Raw genomic sequence first — 16,815 nt, 5'->3', positions numbered from 1 at the left:
TTGGGTGATTTTAATATTCATCTATGTTGCCCCACATAACGCTTGGTAACTGAATTTAAAAAATCTTGTTGATTCACTTGTTTTTGTGCAGTAGGTGCCAGAGCCTATTCATACTCATGGTCACACGTTGGATTTAGTTATTTTACATGGATTTCAAATAACGGACTTGGAAATCAGTGACGCTTTTTATTCAGACCATAGATCGGTACTCTTTTCCTCTCATTTTCCTGATCCAGCAGTTACTACATCTTTGGTGGTTTGTTTGAATCATTATTTCTACCCTCAGTCATGTTCCCGATTTGCTGCTTTTTATGTTATGACTGTCCCATTATTGCCTGAAATGTATTTTCCTATGCAAAATAAGAACAGATTTTTTAATTGTTTTAATCAGAAATGTTTTTCTACTCTGAATCTTATTGCTCTGTTAAATCCCAAACATATTGTTACTAAACCACAGCCGTGGCTTTTTATTAATTCTGTGCTCAGTCCTTCTGTCAGCATTTTTTTTTTTTTTTTGATGCTTCTGTTTCATTGTGAACAACTGTGTTTTTCTTTTAATGAGAAAACTATTCATTTAAGATCTAAGCTGTTCTTGGGAAATTCTGTTCAACCTGAGAGATCAAGCAGCCTGATACTGTGGAGTGATTTCCAGCCCATTTTATTTGTCTTACGTCTGAGATCAACTTCATCTTCTCAAGATATCAAGTGGTTGAGCATGATCTTTTAATTATCCTATATACTAGTTTTAATACTTGCAATGTTTCTGACTGCCTAAAAACAGATACGGTAACTCCATTATCGAAGATGTCCAATCTCAGTTCTACAAATTTGAATAACTTTAGGCTTATATCTAATTTGCCCTTTCTTTCTGAGGTTCTTGAAAACATCGTAACATTTGATGTTGAATAATATTTTTGAAAAATTCCAATCGAGTTTTAAGTCTTGACATAGCATTGAAACTGCACTTTTATTAGAAACTGAAGAAAAATGCTGTGGCTTTGGTGCTTTTATGTTTAAGTTCTGCATTTGACATGGTCGACCACAGTACCCTGATCTCCAGGTTGGAGAGCTGTGTTGGGTTACAGAGCACATTGTTAAAATGGTTTCAATCTTTTCTAACAAATAGCCTAGAAGATTTAGTGTTTTGTTCCTAGTCTATGGAACAAATGACCAATTTCATATTTTCAAGTCCCTTCTTAAACAACATCTATTCTCAATAGCTGTTTTAGCTATAATAATTGCATTGTCTATATTGCTATATAAATAAAGAAAAGAAAGTAGAAAATGATGACAGAATTTTCTTTTTTGGGTGAACTATCCCTTTTAAAATGCCATGAGTCAGAGAAATTGCTTAAAAAAGCTAAGTTATGTTTTGCTGCAAAAATAAATTATAAGTACTATTTTAAAAAAAAAGTATTATATCGTACATTTAAGTGGTGTTAAGTCAAGCATTATGTCTGCTTTTTTTCCAGGGCCATCCTAAAGATCCCTCCTCTGAGGAGGTAAAGAAGAAACAAGAGACAGACGAAAACAAGTAAGGGAGCATCAGAAGATGAAAAGGAAAGCGTTTCAAATGAAAAGGTTAGCAGATGCTGCAGCTTTGCAGGCAGGAGAAAAGGACAAAGAGCCAACAAAGCCCCAACTGCAAGCCACCTCTACATCGACCACACCTGCCAAAAAGGAGCAGAGCTTCATAGTCTTCAACAAGATGGAGGTTGGAGAAGACTGTGTTTACAAAGGAATAAAACCGATGCAGAAAAAAAAGGAAAGTGAAAGGAACGCTGACTCCACTTACTGGCAAGAACTACAAACCGCTTTTAACACTCATTGAGGCAAGAAAAGCTCACCTGGAGCGGCTTAAAGGGGTCATATGATGCAATTTAATTTTTTCTTTTCTCTTTGGAGTGTTACAAGCTCTTGGTGCATTAAGAAGATCTGTGAAGTTGTAAATTCTAAAGTCTCAAATCCAAAGAAAGATTATTTATTAGAGTCAAGACTCTGCCAAACTCCCCTAAAATGGCTTGTTCAAACACGCCCCCACATCTCTACGTCACTATGTGGAAATATTTGTATAGTTAGTGTTGAAGCAGCCATCAGGGAGATGCTGTGTGTTTCAAGGTGAAAGCAAAAGCACTTTTTTTGGCCTTCAAAAGTAGAGCATTTAGGAATCTTTAAGATTACTTACAACAGAACATTTTATGGACGACCGTTTCCTGAATCTAGGAGAGAAGGTAATTCTTACTTTGCTATGACAATCTGGTGCTTCTGAATCAGCTACTGTAAGTATGTTATGTTATTAGTTTAAGTATTTGCTATTCAATATTCAGATGAGGAGTCAGACGTCACGTGTGAGTGCGCGCTTGTTAGAGAGAGAGAGAGAGTCACATGACAGTGGAGTCAGCTGTCTTAACCGTCAGTGGCTTGTGTTCTGCAAACACATACAAGCTTTATCACGGTGTCTGTCATGCGACTCTGTTCCCCTTTCGAGCTTGAACTGATGCTAAACCTAAGGACATTATTTACTGTCTTTACATTTATTTTGAAAGAGGAAGCTCGCGATTATGGAAAAATGCATTACATTTCTGACAAGTGCTTGTGGTGTTCAGCCAATCACAATGCACTGGTCATTTGGCCAATCAGAGCAGACTACGCTCGTCAGAAGGAGGGTCTTTGTAGAAAACTATGCGTTTAGGAGAGGTGGGGAATAGAGGACCTTCAATAATGTACAGTATTTGAAAAATAATTTGTTTTTTGAACATTAAATCATGTCAACAAATTTTGAGACACCAAATACACAAAATTATATTTTAAAAAAGCATCATATGACCTGTTTAAAGAGAAGGATGAAGGGAAAGCAAAAAAAGAGGAAGAGACTATGAGGTGGACCAATGTTTTCTACAAAGCTGAAGGCATGAAAATAAAAAGACAATGAGAAGCTTGTGTGCATCATTGAAAAAGGAGAAAATGCAGGCTCAGAAAAAAAAGAAGTGGGCACAGAGGAGAAGATGCAAAAGAGGCAAAACAAGCGAAGAAGGAATATTATGAAACGCAAGGATGCCAAGATGGAGAAACACAAACAGGGCAAGGAAAAAGGGTTATGTGAGGATCTCAAGAAGGCCAGCTTATAGGCAGAAAGGATTCAAAGATTAGGTGACAAAAGACGATCTGCCTCTTTTGTCGGTTCTATATATTTAAAGTTGTACAATAAGAATTATCATTACAAATGACAACATGTAGGTCTATATTGCCAATGTTATGGTTAGCAGTCACTGGCCCCGCCCACAGCAGAAGTAATATTAGAAAGTGCAGCTGGAGGAGGTCTGCTCTGCTCGCAGTTTTATGCTTGAGAAGTACGTGGACGTCGTTAACAGCTGGTGAAAGTGACTGAACAAGGTTTGGTGCAAAACGGGGAGTTCTGTGTTTTAGTTTTGTATAGCCTATTACAGTATGAAATCGACATTTACCAATGTATTTTATGCTTCGTTTGTCAACTGAATCTAAATCCTAAGGACAAGACTGCGGTCATGTCAATGAATCATTGACTGCATGTCAAAAAGCCTTAGACAGTTCAAATGCTAGAGATTTTGCGTAATTCTCATCTTATTATTATTATTGTGTGTGTGTGTGTGTGTGTGTGTGTGTATAACAATCTTGCACTAAAAGTGTTTCTGAAACACTGGCATTAGGAGAAGAGCAGCGGTAAATGGATCTTCTCTGTCAGTCGGATCAGTAAACGCAGGTTTTCGTGATAAGGTACGAGATATTTCACACTCGATCGCTACACTTATATATGCATGATCAAGCTTTGCTTTAATAATATGTAATCATTTTATCTTATTACATGATTTTCTTCTTGATTATGCAGGGCAATATGTCTCGTAAACTGCACGCGAGAAGAATTGAAGGAATTGACAAGAATATATGGTAATTAAGTTTCATGACTTCTTTGAATGAAGTGAAAGAAAAAAATAGGCAAGACTGTAGCTATTTAGTGCAGTACATCCGGCTTATTACACGACACTAGGCTCCAAATAAGTAAATAGCCTACATTTTATTGAATTATTGGAATGCCTAGGCCTACGTTTCCGCTAAAAAAAGTAATTATAACTTAGAAAACATCCTGTCAACATCAACCGCAAAATATACTTGTTTAATTATGCATAAAAAATCTTAGTATATTAAAAATTAATATTTTGCCATTTTCTTTAATTGAGTTTTCCTAGATATAATCGACATTTTTTTTTATTGTTTAATTGTTATTATTATTAATATTATGCAACCAATGTAATCTACGAATGTTTTCCATTCCATAAATATACAAATTATTACTGTCCTCCATTTTTAAAAGCGGTAGTCGCAATAACCGTTTTAAGTCTCAAGATGGGGCCAATTAGCTATTCTATTATTTCAGTGAGCTGTGTAATAATCTACCCAAAACTACCTTAAGAATAGACTTTTACTCCCACATACTGTCAAGTGAAGTAAATGAACTCAAATGTTGGCTCATTTTAATGTTTAAACCTGCATGTTATACCTTTTGTGTGTCATATGTAGGGTGGAATTCAGTCAGCTGGCTGCTGACTATAAGGCTGTGAACCTGGGTCAGGGGTTCCCTGATTTCTCCCCTCCTCATTTCATTCAGGAGGCCTTCTGCGAAGCCCTGAATGGAGGTTTCTCCAAGCACCAGTACACACGTGCTTTTGTAAGACATTAAAAGTACAAGTGCTTTGTTCACTTTCAGTTTGCGGTCTGTCTGTTTAGTAAATGTTCAACCACTGCATAATATAATAATTATATTGGTAAAGTATTGCTAAAGAATCTTACAATGTGTGGTCATGCAGGGCCACCCAAATCTTGTGAAGATCCTGGCCAAATTCTTCAGTAGGATTGTTGGCCAGGAAATAGACCCAATGGAGGATATCTTGGTTTCTGTAGGAGCATATCAAGCACTTTTCTGCACCTTTCAGGCTCTTATTGATGAGGGCGATGAGGTAACATTATTGTTATAAAGACAATATTCATATTCAGAAAATTACATTGTTAGTAGAAGATAAAAAGACAGTCACTGTCACATTAATGTTCAAAATGTGTAGTATCAGAATGGCCATTTTTTTCACCTTTCTTGCACAGGTGATTATTGTGGAGCCATTCTTTGACTGTTATCAGCCAATGGTAATGATGGCGGGCGGAACGGCTGTATATGTGCCCCTTAAACCAGTATGTTCATATATCACGTCACAAGACCTGTTTACTTGATCTGAGATTCAAATGTTTATTTGGAATAATATTAGCTGTGTATTGACAGAAGGAAGGCTGTGGTCCTGTTCTATCCAGTGCTGACTGGGTGCTGTCTCCTGAAGAGTTGGCGAGTAAATTTAGTCCTCGTACCAAAGCTATTGTCATTAACACTCCTAATAACCCTCTTGGCAAGGTGAGTCAGTCACCAACACATGGAGGAAAATTTTACCCTCATTTGTACTGTTGTCCAGTATATTCGCTTATGATCTAATTTCACTGAAACTGTCAAGAAATGTCTGGGTCATGTTTCACCCCAAATCAAAATGACATTTTGCAGAGAAATTAGGTCTTTTAAATACCATTTACATTTTTCATCACGACATTATATATACTCACACACACACACACACACATAAATATATATATATATATAGAGAGAGAGAGAGAGTGAGAGAAAAGGGAAACAACATATGTCTGAACAGGCAGGTGTTACTGTAATGAGAATGCTATATTTCACATTACATAAGATTTATTTTGGATGAATTTTATACCCATTACTGTTCAAATGTTTGAGGTCAATAATTTTTTATTTATTTATGTTCAATGAAGGAAGTCATGCATTTATTTGATCAAAAATATAGTAAAAAAAAGTAATATTGCAAAATAATATTTACATTTAAAGTAACCGTTTTCTATTTTATTTATATATATAGAGTAATTTATTTCTGTGATGACAAAGCTGAATTTTCAGCAGCATAACTACAGTCTCCAGTGTCTTATGCTCAATAAATATTTCTTGATAATATCAATGTTGAAAACCGTTGTTCTGCTTAATATTTTTATGGAAACCATGTTAGAGTTTTTGTATTATTATTTAATAATTAGAAAGTGTGAAACTGCATTTATTATAATAGAAATCTGTAATAAAATTGTAAATGCCTTAACTGTCACTTTTCAATTATTAGTTGAATGTGTCATTGCTGAATAAAAGTATTTATTTATTGTAAAAAACTGACACTGAGCTGGGACAGATATGTTCAGCCTAAGCCTGAACTGTGGTGTCTTGCAGGTCTATCTGCAGGAGGAACTTCAGATGATTGCTGACTTGTGCATTAAACATGACATCATTTGCATCAGCGACGAAGTGTACGAGTGTCTCACATATGATGGAACAAAACATGTGAAAATTGGTAAGGGCAATACTTTGTTGGTAATGCAATTAATCACAATTTTGTGGACTTTTACAGCAACAGAATTGTTTATTTTTTTTTGACAGCCAGTCTGCCAGGTATGTGGGAACGCACTGTAACCATTGGGAGTGCAGGCAAGACTTTCAGTGCCACAGGATGGAAGGTGAGCTGGTCAAGTTGAACAGGATTTGTTTCTTGCACTGTTATTTTCCTCTGTTTGTTTCAATGTCTTTGACTGGCTGAATGTTTCCTGGTGATAAGGTTCAGTTTGCAGGTCATTAAATAACTCTGTCATTTTAATTAAGGTGGGTTGGGCAATGGGACCAGGGCATATCTTGAAGCACTTAAAAACCGTCCATCAGAACTCGGTGTATCACTGTGCCACAGCTGCCCAGGTAAAACAGTGCTCATTCGTTTTAGGGGTCAGGTGTGTTTCAATTGTTTTTGTTGGCTGACGTTGTCTAATGTTGTTCTTAAGGAGGCTGTAGCAGTAGGTTTTCAGAGGGAATATGATGTTTTTGGAACAGAGGAAAGCTATTTCCACCAGTTCCCCATAGATCTTCATCAAAAGCGGCTGAGGCTGGCAGATTGTCTGAAGAGCGTTGGACTAAAACCTGTCCTACCCCAGGGAGGATACTTCATGATCGCAGATATCTCAAATCTTAGTACGTAACAGTGAAAAAATGTAGAACAAAGTATTAAAGCAGGAACTATTTCTTTATGGATTATACAAATACAATTTTATATTTGAGAATTCCAGAGATGAGGTGCTTTGTGTTTTTGTTCTGAAAATTCTCTTCTTGAGCTTGTTCCCACAATTTCCATGTTTATTGGATAAATACACTTAATTTTAATAGGGTTTACATCATATTAAAGAGCCATTTCTAGCTGGTAAAATATTGTAGCACTGACTAGAAGATTAAAAAAAAATATATATATATATATATATATATTTATATATATATATATATATATATATATATATATATATATATATATATATATATATATATATATATATATATATATATATATATATATATATTATGAATGTATATTTATTATAGAATATTTCTGTAATTTAAGATTGTATTAATTTCCAGAAAAAGTTACAAATTCCCTGATATTTCCAGGTTTTCCGTGAGTTGGGGAATCCTCATAATCCTATCTGTGATAGCATTGTTTTGACATTATTTCAAAATAAACTTTATTTTTTTTTGTTCTACAAGATGTTGACTTTACTGACCCTGATACTAAAGATGAACCCTATGACTACAGATTTGTGAAATGGCTCATAAAAGAGAAGGTAAACTTAAACATAGCGTTTACAGATTGGTTATAAAAATCTTTTCATATAGTGACATCTATGAGCAAAATTTGTTGTTCAAGATCTTCACTTCTGAATAGGGACTGGCCACTATCCCTGTGTCTGCGTTCTTCAGCCCAGAACACAAAGACCAATTCCAGAAATACATCCGATTCTGCTTCGTAAAGGTATTTTTTAACACAATAACAATATTATGCAGAACACAATTTTTAACATTTTAAAAATTAAGTTCTTTATAATTATTTGGGATGTCAATGTTGTTCATTTTTTTTTATCAGTATGTATGCTTAATTTATTAGCTTAGCTTTTTTATTAGAAATTACTGCATTGTGAATTTTATGCTTCAGAGACTTCTTAAGTTTAGTTATCATCATTACACGTTTTTTTTTACTTTAAATTACTTTTAGTAAACTCTGATAAGCAAACTGTTGCTTAATGACACAAGTTAACATGTAAACTTTGATAGTCCTGATCATTTCTGATGTAATATGGATTGCTTTATGTGGTGAATAGTACATTTTGATACTAAATCAGGAAAAGTGATTGCTATTGTGATCTGTTGGCCTTGTTAAAATGTTGTTTATATTATTTAATTCATATTTTTGTAAACATCAATAGGAGAACTCAACCCTGCAAGCAGCAGAGGACATACTGAGGCAGTGGAGTGACAGCAAATGACAATTCTAAATTCAGGCAGTACAGGCCTGTCACAGACTGAAAAATCTGAAACGCAAGAGAACCACTTTCTTCCATTATAATTTCATATTGTTTCATCTCTACTCTGGTGGATGGTAAACAGTGGTGTCAGTATTGCCTTATCAGTTTGAACCTGAATCAGACCCAGTGAATATTAGAGAAGGGGATCAAGCAGAACCTTTTTGTTAACGCCCCTGTTTAAACGTTTTTATTTTTTTTAATTTTTTTTATTCATCTGGAACCCCTTTTATGGTGAGAATCTTTTAATGTCAGGCTTGTTGAAAAGGTGTGAAAGTCAATGGTCTGGAAAAGAAAGATTCGGTGGAACTAGCCACTTGATAAAAGACAGGGCCAGCCACCATTCAAGCATTCACACAATTTTGCCTTTGCTTTGTTTTTAACCTTCTCTGAGAATAGCCCAACATGTGTTCTGTCCTGTATTCAGCCACTGGGCAAAAAAATAAATAAATATATAAATATATATATATAGCTATTTTTACTTGTATATGTATTCATATTTGTATATAATTTATGTGTGTATTTATATACACAGTCAGCACACACACATGTGCCAAGTAAATATCCCCCACACCTTTACACCATTACCAGAAGCCTGAACCATTGAGACAAGGCAGGATAGATCCATGCTTTCATATTCTTATTTAGTATCAACATTTTAACCTGTGATATAACAATATATGTATTTATTACTTATCAATTTAACATCATTTGCTGGATAAAAGTTTTAGTTTTTTCAATCATTAATAATAATTTAACCAAAATAATAATTATTAGGAGAACAGAAATTTCTCTAATCATTATTTTCAGTTTATCTTTTCATTACCATAAATTAACTTTTTATAATGGTTGTATTCTGATTGTTTTCATTTTGACATCCAATAATGTACCACAGTAAACAACACTTAAATTTAGCCAGTTAATCACTAATTCCGGCTATAATAATAATAATAGTAATACTTACATTATTATCATCGTCATATAACATTACTATTATTCATTACTATTTTATTTTATTATTTTATTTAATGTATTATATTAATTTTGTTGGTACGATTAGTAAATATTTTGTTATAACGTATTAAACACTGATCCAATCGTTTGGTGCTTGTTGTTTTGGCGCGCTCTTCTGTCCCGGTAGTTGTCAGGCGAGACACCGCTCTCGGCCCCGCCCCCGCCCCGCCTCGTCCCGTCCCGTTGCTGCCTCTCTCAGGTAGTGCCTCAGAGCGAAGATGGCGACGGAAAAACAGAAACATGAAGGCAGGGTGAAAATCGGACATTATATTCTCGGAGACACACTAGGAGTGGGAACGTTTGGAAAAGTCAAAGGTAAAGGTTGGGGTTTCGTGTTACAGCTCTATTGAAAACAGTAAAGCGAAACTGGCGATGATCGAGGCTTTAAATGCGGCTAAAGCAGAAGCACAAGCTGCAGCAATGGTTGGCTAATGACAGTGCAACGTTAGTTAGGAAACAAACATTAAACAGCAAAGCTTTCTGCTGTGATCAGCCTTCATAGTGTCAGCCATTCGATGCTTACGTTGGTTTTCTGAATATCTGCGTGCATGTGTTGTGTTAGTGTGGTTTGTAGAGGGATTGGGCGAAGCTAACCTGATTAGCTTCATGGTTTATGAAGTGATTAGTATTATGAAGTTGCAGTTTGATGAGGATTGATAAACTCGCTCGTGCACTTGCCAAAAGACAGCTACTCATGAAGTCTTCATCAGAATGACAAGAAAGTAGTTTATTTAAATAATAAAAAATAAGTAAATTTGGCATGCTATTAGTCAGATGAATTAGTTTTCATCAGAATGACAAGAAAGTAGTTTATTTAAATAATAAAAAAGTAAATTTGGCATGCTATTAGTCAGATGAATTAAAACTAACTTCTTGCTCGTTTTGTGTGATCCATAATTGTCTTTATGACTTAATAAATCAAGTTTGATATGTATATTTATGCCTATTAATGGCATTCGTATGTACTAGGGGTGTAAAAACTTATTGATAAAGTTTACTGAGAATTATCGTCAGCAAATTTGATCACTTATTGAAAATACAACACCCTCCAGTCACGTCTCTTTACAGAAGTGAGAAACGCATTTCTCTGGACGAAACACATCTGACATGTAGTGTAGACTGAATACAGTAGAGAGACATTTTCAGCTTTTTTCATCACTACATAAATTCTAGATGCTGAAATGGAGTGATTTTTCACAAGATATTTATTTTGCTTATGTACTAAAATATCATAAATTGATAGTAGCAATAAGTCGTTTTTCCCCCCACAATTAGCTCATAAACATAATGTGTCTAAAGCCCGCTAACCATTTATTGCAAATGTGATAAATTACAGTTGTGGGTTTTTAATTAGATTTATTTATTCAATTTAATTCAGATTCAGTTAAACAAAATAGCAACAAAATATTTAACACTGAAAAAGATAATTTGGCAAATAGTGCAAATGTAAACTCAAAGTAAAAAGAGAATACAAAGTCAACTCACTGACTGTTGCCTTACACACACACACACACACACACACACACAGGTATTATAGGACATTCCATAAGGCTTTTATACTGTACATGCAGTATATTTAATTCCCCTACATACCAGTATATTTTATAACCCTACCCCTTAACCTACATACACATCGCTCGTAATTTTCTGTATTTTTACATTTTCAGTCAGTCTGTATGAAGTATGATGTATTGTTTGTATGAAGCTTGTTTCCTTGTGGGAACATTAGGTCCCCATAACGTAGGTAATATCAGTATACACACACACACAATCAGCCTGATTAATTTATAGTGACCCATAAAGGGTGGATCAACTGTAGCCACGTTACCACCTTGGTAATTTTCACTTTTTTTACTTTTAACATTCATGTTAGAAAATATGTCCCTTAATAATAGACAGTTGAAATCTCTCATATAATTTTTTTAAACATAATTTGCATAGCATGTGTATAAATGTGACTTTTAACCTATTATCATAACACTCTACAACGAAACGGCAAGCATGTGATGCAAAAGGACACCAATCCGGGTACAGTTGATATATTTACTTGCACATTTCTCTAGATTTATGCAAAGACCTTGCATGGCACAGTTTCATAAAATGTATATTTTGGTAATGTTTGCAATGATACATGTTTAGTTTCATAAAAGGAAAATAAGCTATTCATTGTGGAAGGGTCATAGTGAAATGAAAATATCTAATTGGGAAGAAAAAGAAAAAAATCTTCAGAGTGGAAAGACACACCCACACCTTTCAAATTTCCCGTAATCAAAGAGAACGCAGTGTGAAGCAAAGATCAGGGCTCAGGGTTCCTGTGCACGCAAGTTATTTTAAGGTGTTTCAACTGTACACATGTCCCAAATGTACTCCGTCTACTCTAGTTATATTTTTATTAGAGCTGTAAATGTTAAGGGATGGTTGTAATAAAGTATAAATGTAATACAATTACTTTATCCACATAAGTGAATGTGGGTGTTTGTTTAGTCTGTGCTTCTTTTTCTCTTTATTATTTGTGGTCACGTTTTAGAATTTAATGTTTATATTAAGCCTGTTATTGCATATAATGTATAGCATGGCCTATATAGATACATTCTTCAATTTGCACACTTGTTTGAACTTTGAAGGACAACGTTAGGCAGGATGTTAAAAATAAAAAAGAGCTTTTAAGCTTTAAAGCAGAGGTTAATTGAAGGCAGATTAATTGATTCTGCTGATCAAAATAGTCTCAGTCACAGGCCTACTTCTAACTGTATGTTTGCCAAGTAGCAGCCAACATTTCAAAAAGCCCAGTCTTTCTCTATCATGTTTCCTTCTTCTTATTATTATTATTATTTTTTCCACACAAAATCTGATACAATAATGAAATGCCTCTTCTCATCAGTGAGAAAACACTAAATCATGGCTTCCTAACCTGAAAGCAATGCTACCTGTGTTATGAGGCAATAAATGATTCAGACCAAAGATTTCATGACAGAAGTGTGCTTGTTGTGTATAAGAATTTCTGGGAAAAGAGAAGTTGTTACATGACTGACAGAACAATGTAACTACTAATGACCAATCTAATGAGTAGCTTTTATAAACAAGGTTGAAAGTGATGTTTTAGCACTAAGACATATGTGAGGTCTGTGGATACACACACATACACGCACAATTCCCTCAGCACGACTGAGTTTTTGTTAATGCATAACTACAGCAGCCTAGTTAATGCTGGTGACCTTTTAAAATCTTTCAACTTAACTGAGACCATACACATCTTCTAGAAATGGTTCAATGTACGCACGGCCTTCAGCACTTACTGATGCCGCAATATCTAGCCTTATAAGAAACTTGTTGGCAAAGCCTTTGCCCATTTAAAAATAGTTTATGGGAAAATGTAATAAAAATGTGCAGTGAACCTCACACAGTAACTGCAAGCTGTTCAAAGGTGTTGATTTTCAGCACTTTGAGCATCATTTAGCTCTGTGTATCTTCAGAGTTACTTCAGGTCACATCTTTGACAGTAGCAGTGTTTATGGTACAGAAGTAAACACAAATGTAAAACCAGTATTGGCAATATCAAATAACAATATATTGTAGTAGTTATCATTATTATAACTACTTTATCAATATGGAACAAACACAAGGTGAAATAAAGTATTAGTTTTAGCCAAATTACCAAGTGACCTGGATTTGTACGGTTTGTACAAGTAGTCATTGCCAACAACAAAAGATTGAGAGAATGCTTTCTGCTCCTTTTCAAAGCCTGTTTATTTTGCTATCATAAGTATGCATGGTTAAATGCTTGCTTGGATTTAATTATTTGTGTTTAGCCATTTTTCCACTACTGTCCATTGCCCTATCAGAACAGACCTGTCACCCACTGGCACATGTGGGTCTTTTTCATAAAGACACTGGACATTTTATTGCATGTTCTTTTATTGCAAGCCTTCACAAAGGTGTTTCTTCTACCTGTCTGTGCAGTGGGCCAGCATGAGTTGACCAAGCACCAGGTGGCAGTGAAGATTCTGAACCGGCAGAAGATCCGCAGTCTGGATGTGGTGGGGAAGATTCGACGCGAGATCCAGAACCTCAAACTCTTCCGTCACCCACATATAATCAAACTGTGAGTACTGATTCATTCCACCTGGATTCTGATACACAGATTGTGAATTTACAATGTTCTATTTTGAGGCTAGAATGTGCAACTCTTTTTGACCTATTCGTACTTGTTTTGAGTTTTTCTTTTTTTTGAGAATGAATGCCTGGACTACTGAATTATTAACTTAAATGATTCATTCCAAAACGCTGAATCATTCAGTAACAAAACCGCTGTGTGTTGCTCAGATATGCACGACTGTTCTGCTGTGATCTTTGTTTGGGGCTATTTTCATTAACCAAATCGAGTACTGCACTACAATGTAAGTCACTCAATGTTAACTACTCGTTTGAACTCTTGTATACAATCATTGTGAATTTGCAAGTAAAATTCAACCCAGATCATCAAATTCCTTCTCTCGCACACCCCTGGTGGTCAGTCTACTGTGTCACCTTGTTAGTTGTGTGTGTGTGTGTGTGTGTGTTTACATGTGAGCTGTTTGTATGTACTGTGGCTATAACAGACAGGAATGTCAAAGCTATCCAGCCATGCTTCAAACCATTAGGGATTATTTGACTTTTCTCATATGAAGAGTAAAAAAATATATATTAAAAGCGAAGACACACAATCTAAGCCTTGAAATATGCCTTAACTCATCACTAAATCAGTATTTGAAAGGAAAAGTCCAATAGTTCATTTATTTGAAAGAATGATTTAAATATTTTGTACATATTTCAGTTTTTTTTTCATAGTTTAGATGCATTTCACTATGACTACACTGACAGAACCAATGACCTGTATTCTGTACAAATTTGTGCGTTTTCTTTTTGTTTTTTTGGCAGTTACCAAGTCATCAGCACCCCAACAGACATCTTCATGGTAATGGAATATGTGTCAGGAGGAGAACTCTTTGACTACATCTGTAAAAATGGAAAGGTACATCTTCATTGTTAATTTGTGGGTTATGATTAGGGAGTGGAACATTTGTAAAATAAAAATTGAATGTAGTATTTCAGTTTTGCAGAACAGAGTGACCAGCAGAAAGTGAGAGAATAAATGCCACTGTCATTGATAAACAAATACGTCATAGAGCATTTGTATTATTGTCAATCCATCAGAGCTCAACAAAAAATATAATTTTGATAACTATAGTTAACCAATAGCCATACAATTTAGGTTTAAATGATCTGTAATATTCACAAACTTTAATTGCATTGGCATAACACAAGACTAATCCATTACATTAGTTTATTACAGTTCATCTGAACACGTAATTCTATTATGTTGCTTGAGGAATAATCTTTTCCAATCTTGCCAGAATAAATCAATTAATCTCAGTGTTTTGTGAGAATGTGGAGGGTACTTATTTCTACACTTGCAAGCATGGCCTAAAACTAACATTTTGCCACACCTGCCAATGGCTGATATTTAACACCAACAATTATTTTTTCCTGGCCATGAAACTGTACAAAATTGGCAGTTGTTTTTACTACAACAACAAAAAAATAAAAATAAAATTAGCATTAAATTATCATTTTAATCAGGATACAAACACATGTATCATGAGCAGTTTGTGATTTAAATTTCATTGCATCATTCAACATTTAAAGCTAAAACAGAATGGTCTGACTTTAGCTTTGCAAAATTATGCTAAAACATATCTGCACAAACAAAAACTGCAGACAGGCTTGAATGAGAATGCATGTTCACTCTCTGACAAGCAGGTGGCGCTTATGGAACAGCAGTGATAAGAAACTTTTCTTAAGACAGTCAGTTCCCTTCAGAAATACATTCATAAACACCAATCCCAGTAATTTTATTTTAATAAACAGTGTGCTTGCTGTGCCTGTTCAGTATTTTCTTTGTGCGAGTCAGTTAATTTTAGGCTCTGCTTGCAAGAGATAAACCCATGAGCTTTTATTTTTGTGGAAAAACAAATCTAAAGAAATACTGTTATCATCTGCCCATTACAATGTTCAAAGTTATGTGAATGTGAAAATAAAGTTTAACTGGTGCCCATTGCGTTTCCAGATGTGCTCTAAACTCACAGCACATGCAGAAATATTTCACGGGATACACTTTGAACTGAGCCTTTCTGAGATCTTGAAAAATGCATCAATTTATACAAAAATATTAAGTGGCACAACTGTTTTCAACATTGATAATAATAGTTAATTGAGCACAAAATCAGCTTATAAGAATGATAGGATCATGAGACACTGAAGACTGGAGTAATGGCTGTAGAATATTAAGCTTTGATCAGTAGCATATATCAGGGGCCACAAAAACGGCACAGTAGGTTGCAATAGGGGAACTTTAAACTTGAATGTTCAGTTTAGTCCACATTGGAGATGTAAAATACATGTTCCTGTGTCTCTGGTCAGCTGGACGAGAAGGAGAGCAGGCGTCTATTCCAGCAGATCATCTCAGGGGTGGATTACTGCCACAGACACATGGTGGTGCACAGAGATCTCAAGCCTGAAAACGTCCTGCTGGATGCACACATGAATGCCAAAATTGCAGACTTTGGTATGTGTACTCTTTATATTTAAGAAACATGAAACAAGTTAGGTTGTTGTTGGCTTTGGGCTTTCTTAAATGTCTATATTACAAGCTATATTGACTTTTTCAAATCTTTGACTTTTCTTCATGTAGGCTTGTCAAACATGATGTCTGATGGAGAATTCTTAAGAACGAGTTGCGGTTCTCCTAATTATGCTGCTCCGGAAGTCATCTCTGGAAGGTACTGGTTACCTCTGCTGCTGTATTTCCCTCTTTTCCGTTTGTTTTTTATTTTTAAATGATCTCAAAAACCTGCTCTCGTCCTCAAAGATCATGCTCGGTGTTGTCGTTCATTTTTATCGATGTTCTCACTCAGATTATATGCAGGTCCTGAGGTGGACATCTGGAGCAGTGGCGTAATCTTGTATGCTCTGCTCTGTGGGACGTTGCCGTTTGACGACGACCACGTGCCAACACTGTTCAAGAAGATCTGTGATGGGATCTTCTTCACTCCTCCGTACCTGAACCCCTCTGTTAGTAGCCTTCTGACACACATGCTCCAGGTGGATCCCATGAAGAGAGCCACCATTAAAGAGATTCGGTCAGAAACCACACATATTTTTGTACAGTCCATTTCTTTTGGTATTGCCAAGTGCGAATCAACCTCTTATCTCTTTTTCTGTTCATTGCTCTTCATTCTCAGGGAGGATGAGTGGTTTAAACAAGATCTCCCCAAGTATCTGTTCCCAGAAGAT

At 35.3% G+C, this 16,815-nt stretch overlaps 2 protein-coding genes across 7 annotated transcripts in view; both read left to right on the top strand.

Annotated features, from left to right (window-relative positions):
- The first annotated feature begins 2,142 nt into the window (after nt 1-2,142).
- On the top strand, nt 2,143-8,894 carry LOC113075698 (kynurenine--oxoglutarate transaminase 1-like). Of its 4 annotated transcripts, none has more exons than XM_026248389.1 (14): nt 2,143-3,393; nt 3,687-3,753; nt 3,866-3,924; nt 4,555-4,702; nt 4,842-4,991; nt 5,131-5,217; nt 5,306-5,431; nt 6,308-6,428; nt 6,515-6,591; nt 6,734-6,823; nt 6,907-7,093; nt 7,658-7,734; nt 7,836-7,922; nt 8,374-8,894. In XM_026248389.1, the coding sequence occupies exons 3-14, from the start codon at nt 3,872-3,874 to the stop codon at nt 8,431-8,433; spliced, it is 1,263 nt and encodes a 420-aa protein (XP_026104174.1). In that variant the 5' UTR covers nt 2,143-3,393; nt 3,687-3,753; nt 3,866-3,871; the 3' UTR covers nt 8,434-8,894. The 4 variants fall into 4 exon arrangements, with proteins under 4 accessions (XP_026104174.1, XP_026104166.1, XP_026104184.1 ...); XM_026248381.1 differs by having other exon boundaries at nt 3,315-3,393; nt 3,664-3,753; XM_026248399.1 differs by lacking the exon at nt 3,687-3,753 and having other exon boundaries at nt 3,343-3,393.
- Nucleotides 8,895-9,641: 747 nt separating this feature from the next.
- Nucleotides 9,642-16,815, top strand: part of LOC113075677 (5'-AMP-activated protein kinase catalytic subunit alpha-1) — a 21,374-nt gene continuing 14,200 nt past the window's right edge. Inside the window, exons 1-7 of one of the 3 annotated variants that reach the window (XM_026248356.1) lie at nt 9,642-9,798; nt 13,444-13,585; nt 14,401-14,494; nt 15,943-16,087; nt 16,214-16,301; nt 16,437-16,661; nt 16,764-16,815. The exon at nt 16,764-16,815 is cut by the window's right edge and continues 98 nt beyond it. In XM_026248356.1, the coding sequence (XP_026104141.1) occupies nt 9,702-9,798; nt 13,444-13,585; nt 14,401-14,494; nt 15,943-16,087; nt 16,214-16,301; nt 16,437-16,661; nt 16,764-16,815 (843 nt within the window). In that variant the 5' untranslated portion in view covers nt 9,642-9,701. Of the gene's footprint in view, nt 9,799-13,443; nt 13,586-14,400; nt 14,495-15,942; nt 16,088-16,213; nt 16,302-16,436; nt 16,662-16,763 lie in introns of those variants that run through there. The other 2 variants (XM_026248374.1, XM_026248366.1) reach the window with 2 other exon arrangements.

The sequence above is a fragment of the Carassius auratus genome, chromosome 5, assembly GCF_003368295.1.
Source record: "Carassius auratus strain Wakin chromosome 5, ASM336829v1, whole genome shotgun sequence".
NCBI lineage: Eukaryota > Metazoa > Chordata > Actinopteri > Cypriniformes > Cyprinidae > Carassius > Carassius auratus.
Note: the sequence above shows the minus strand (reverse complement) of the source record. Positions and strands in the feature narration are given on the sequence as shown.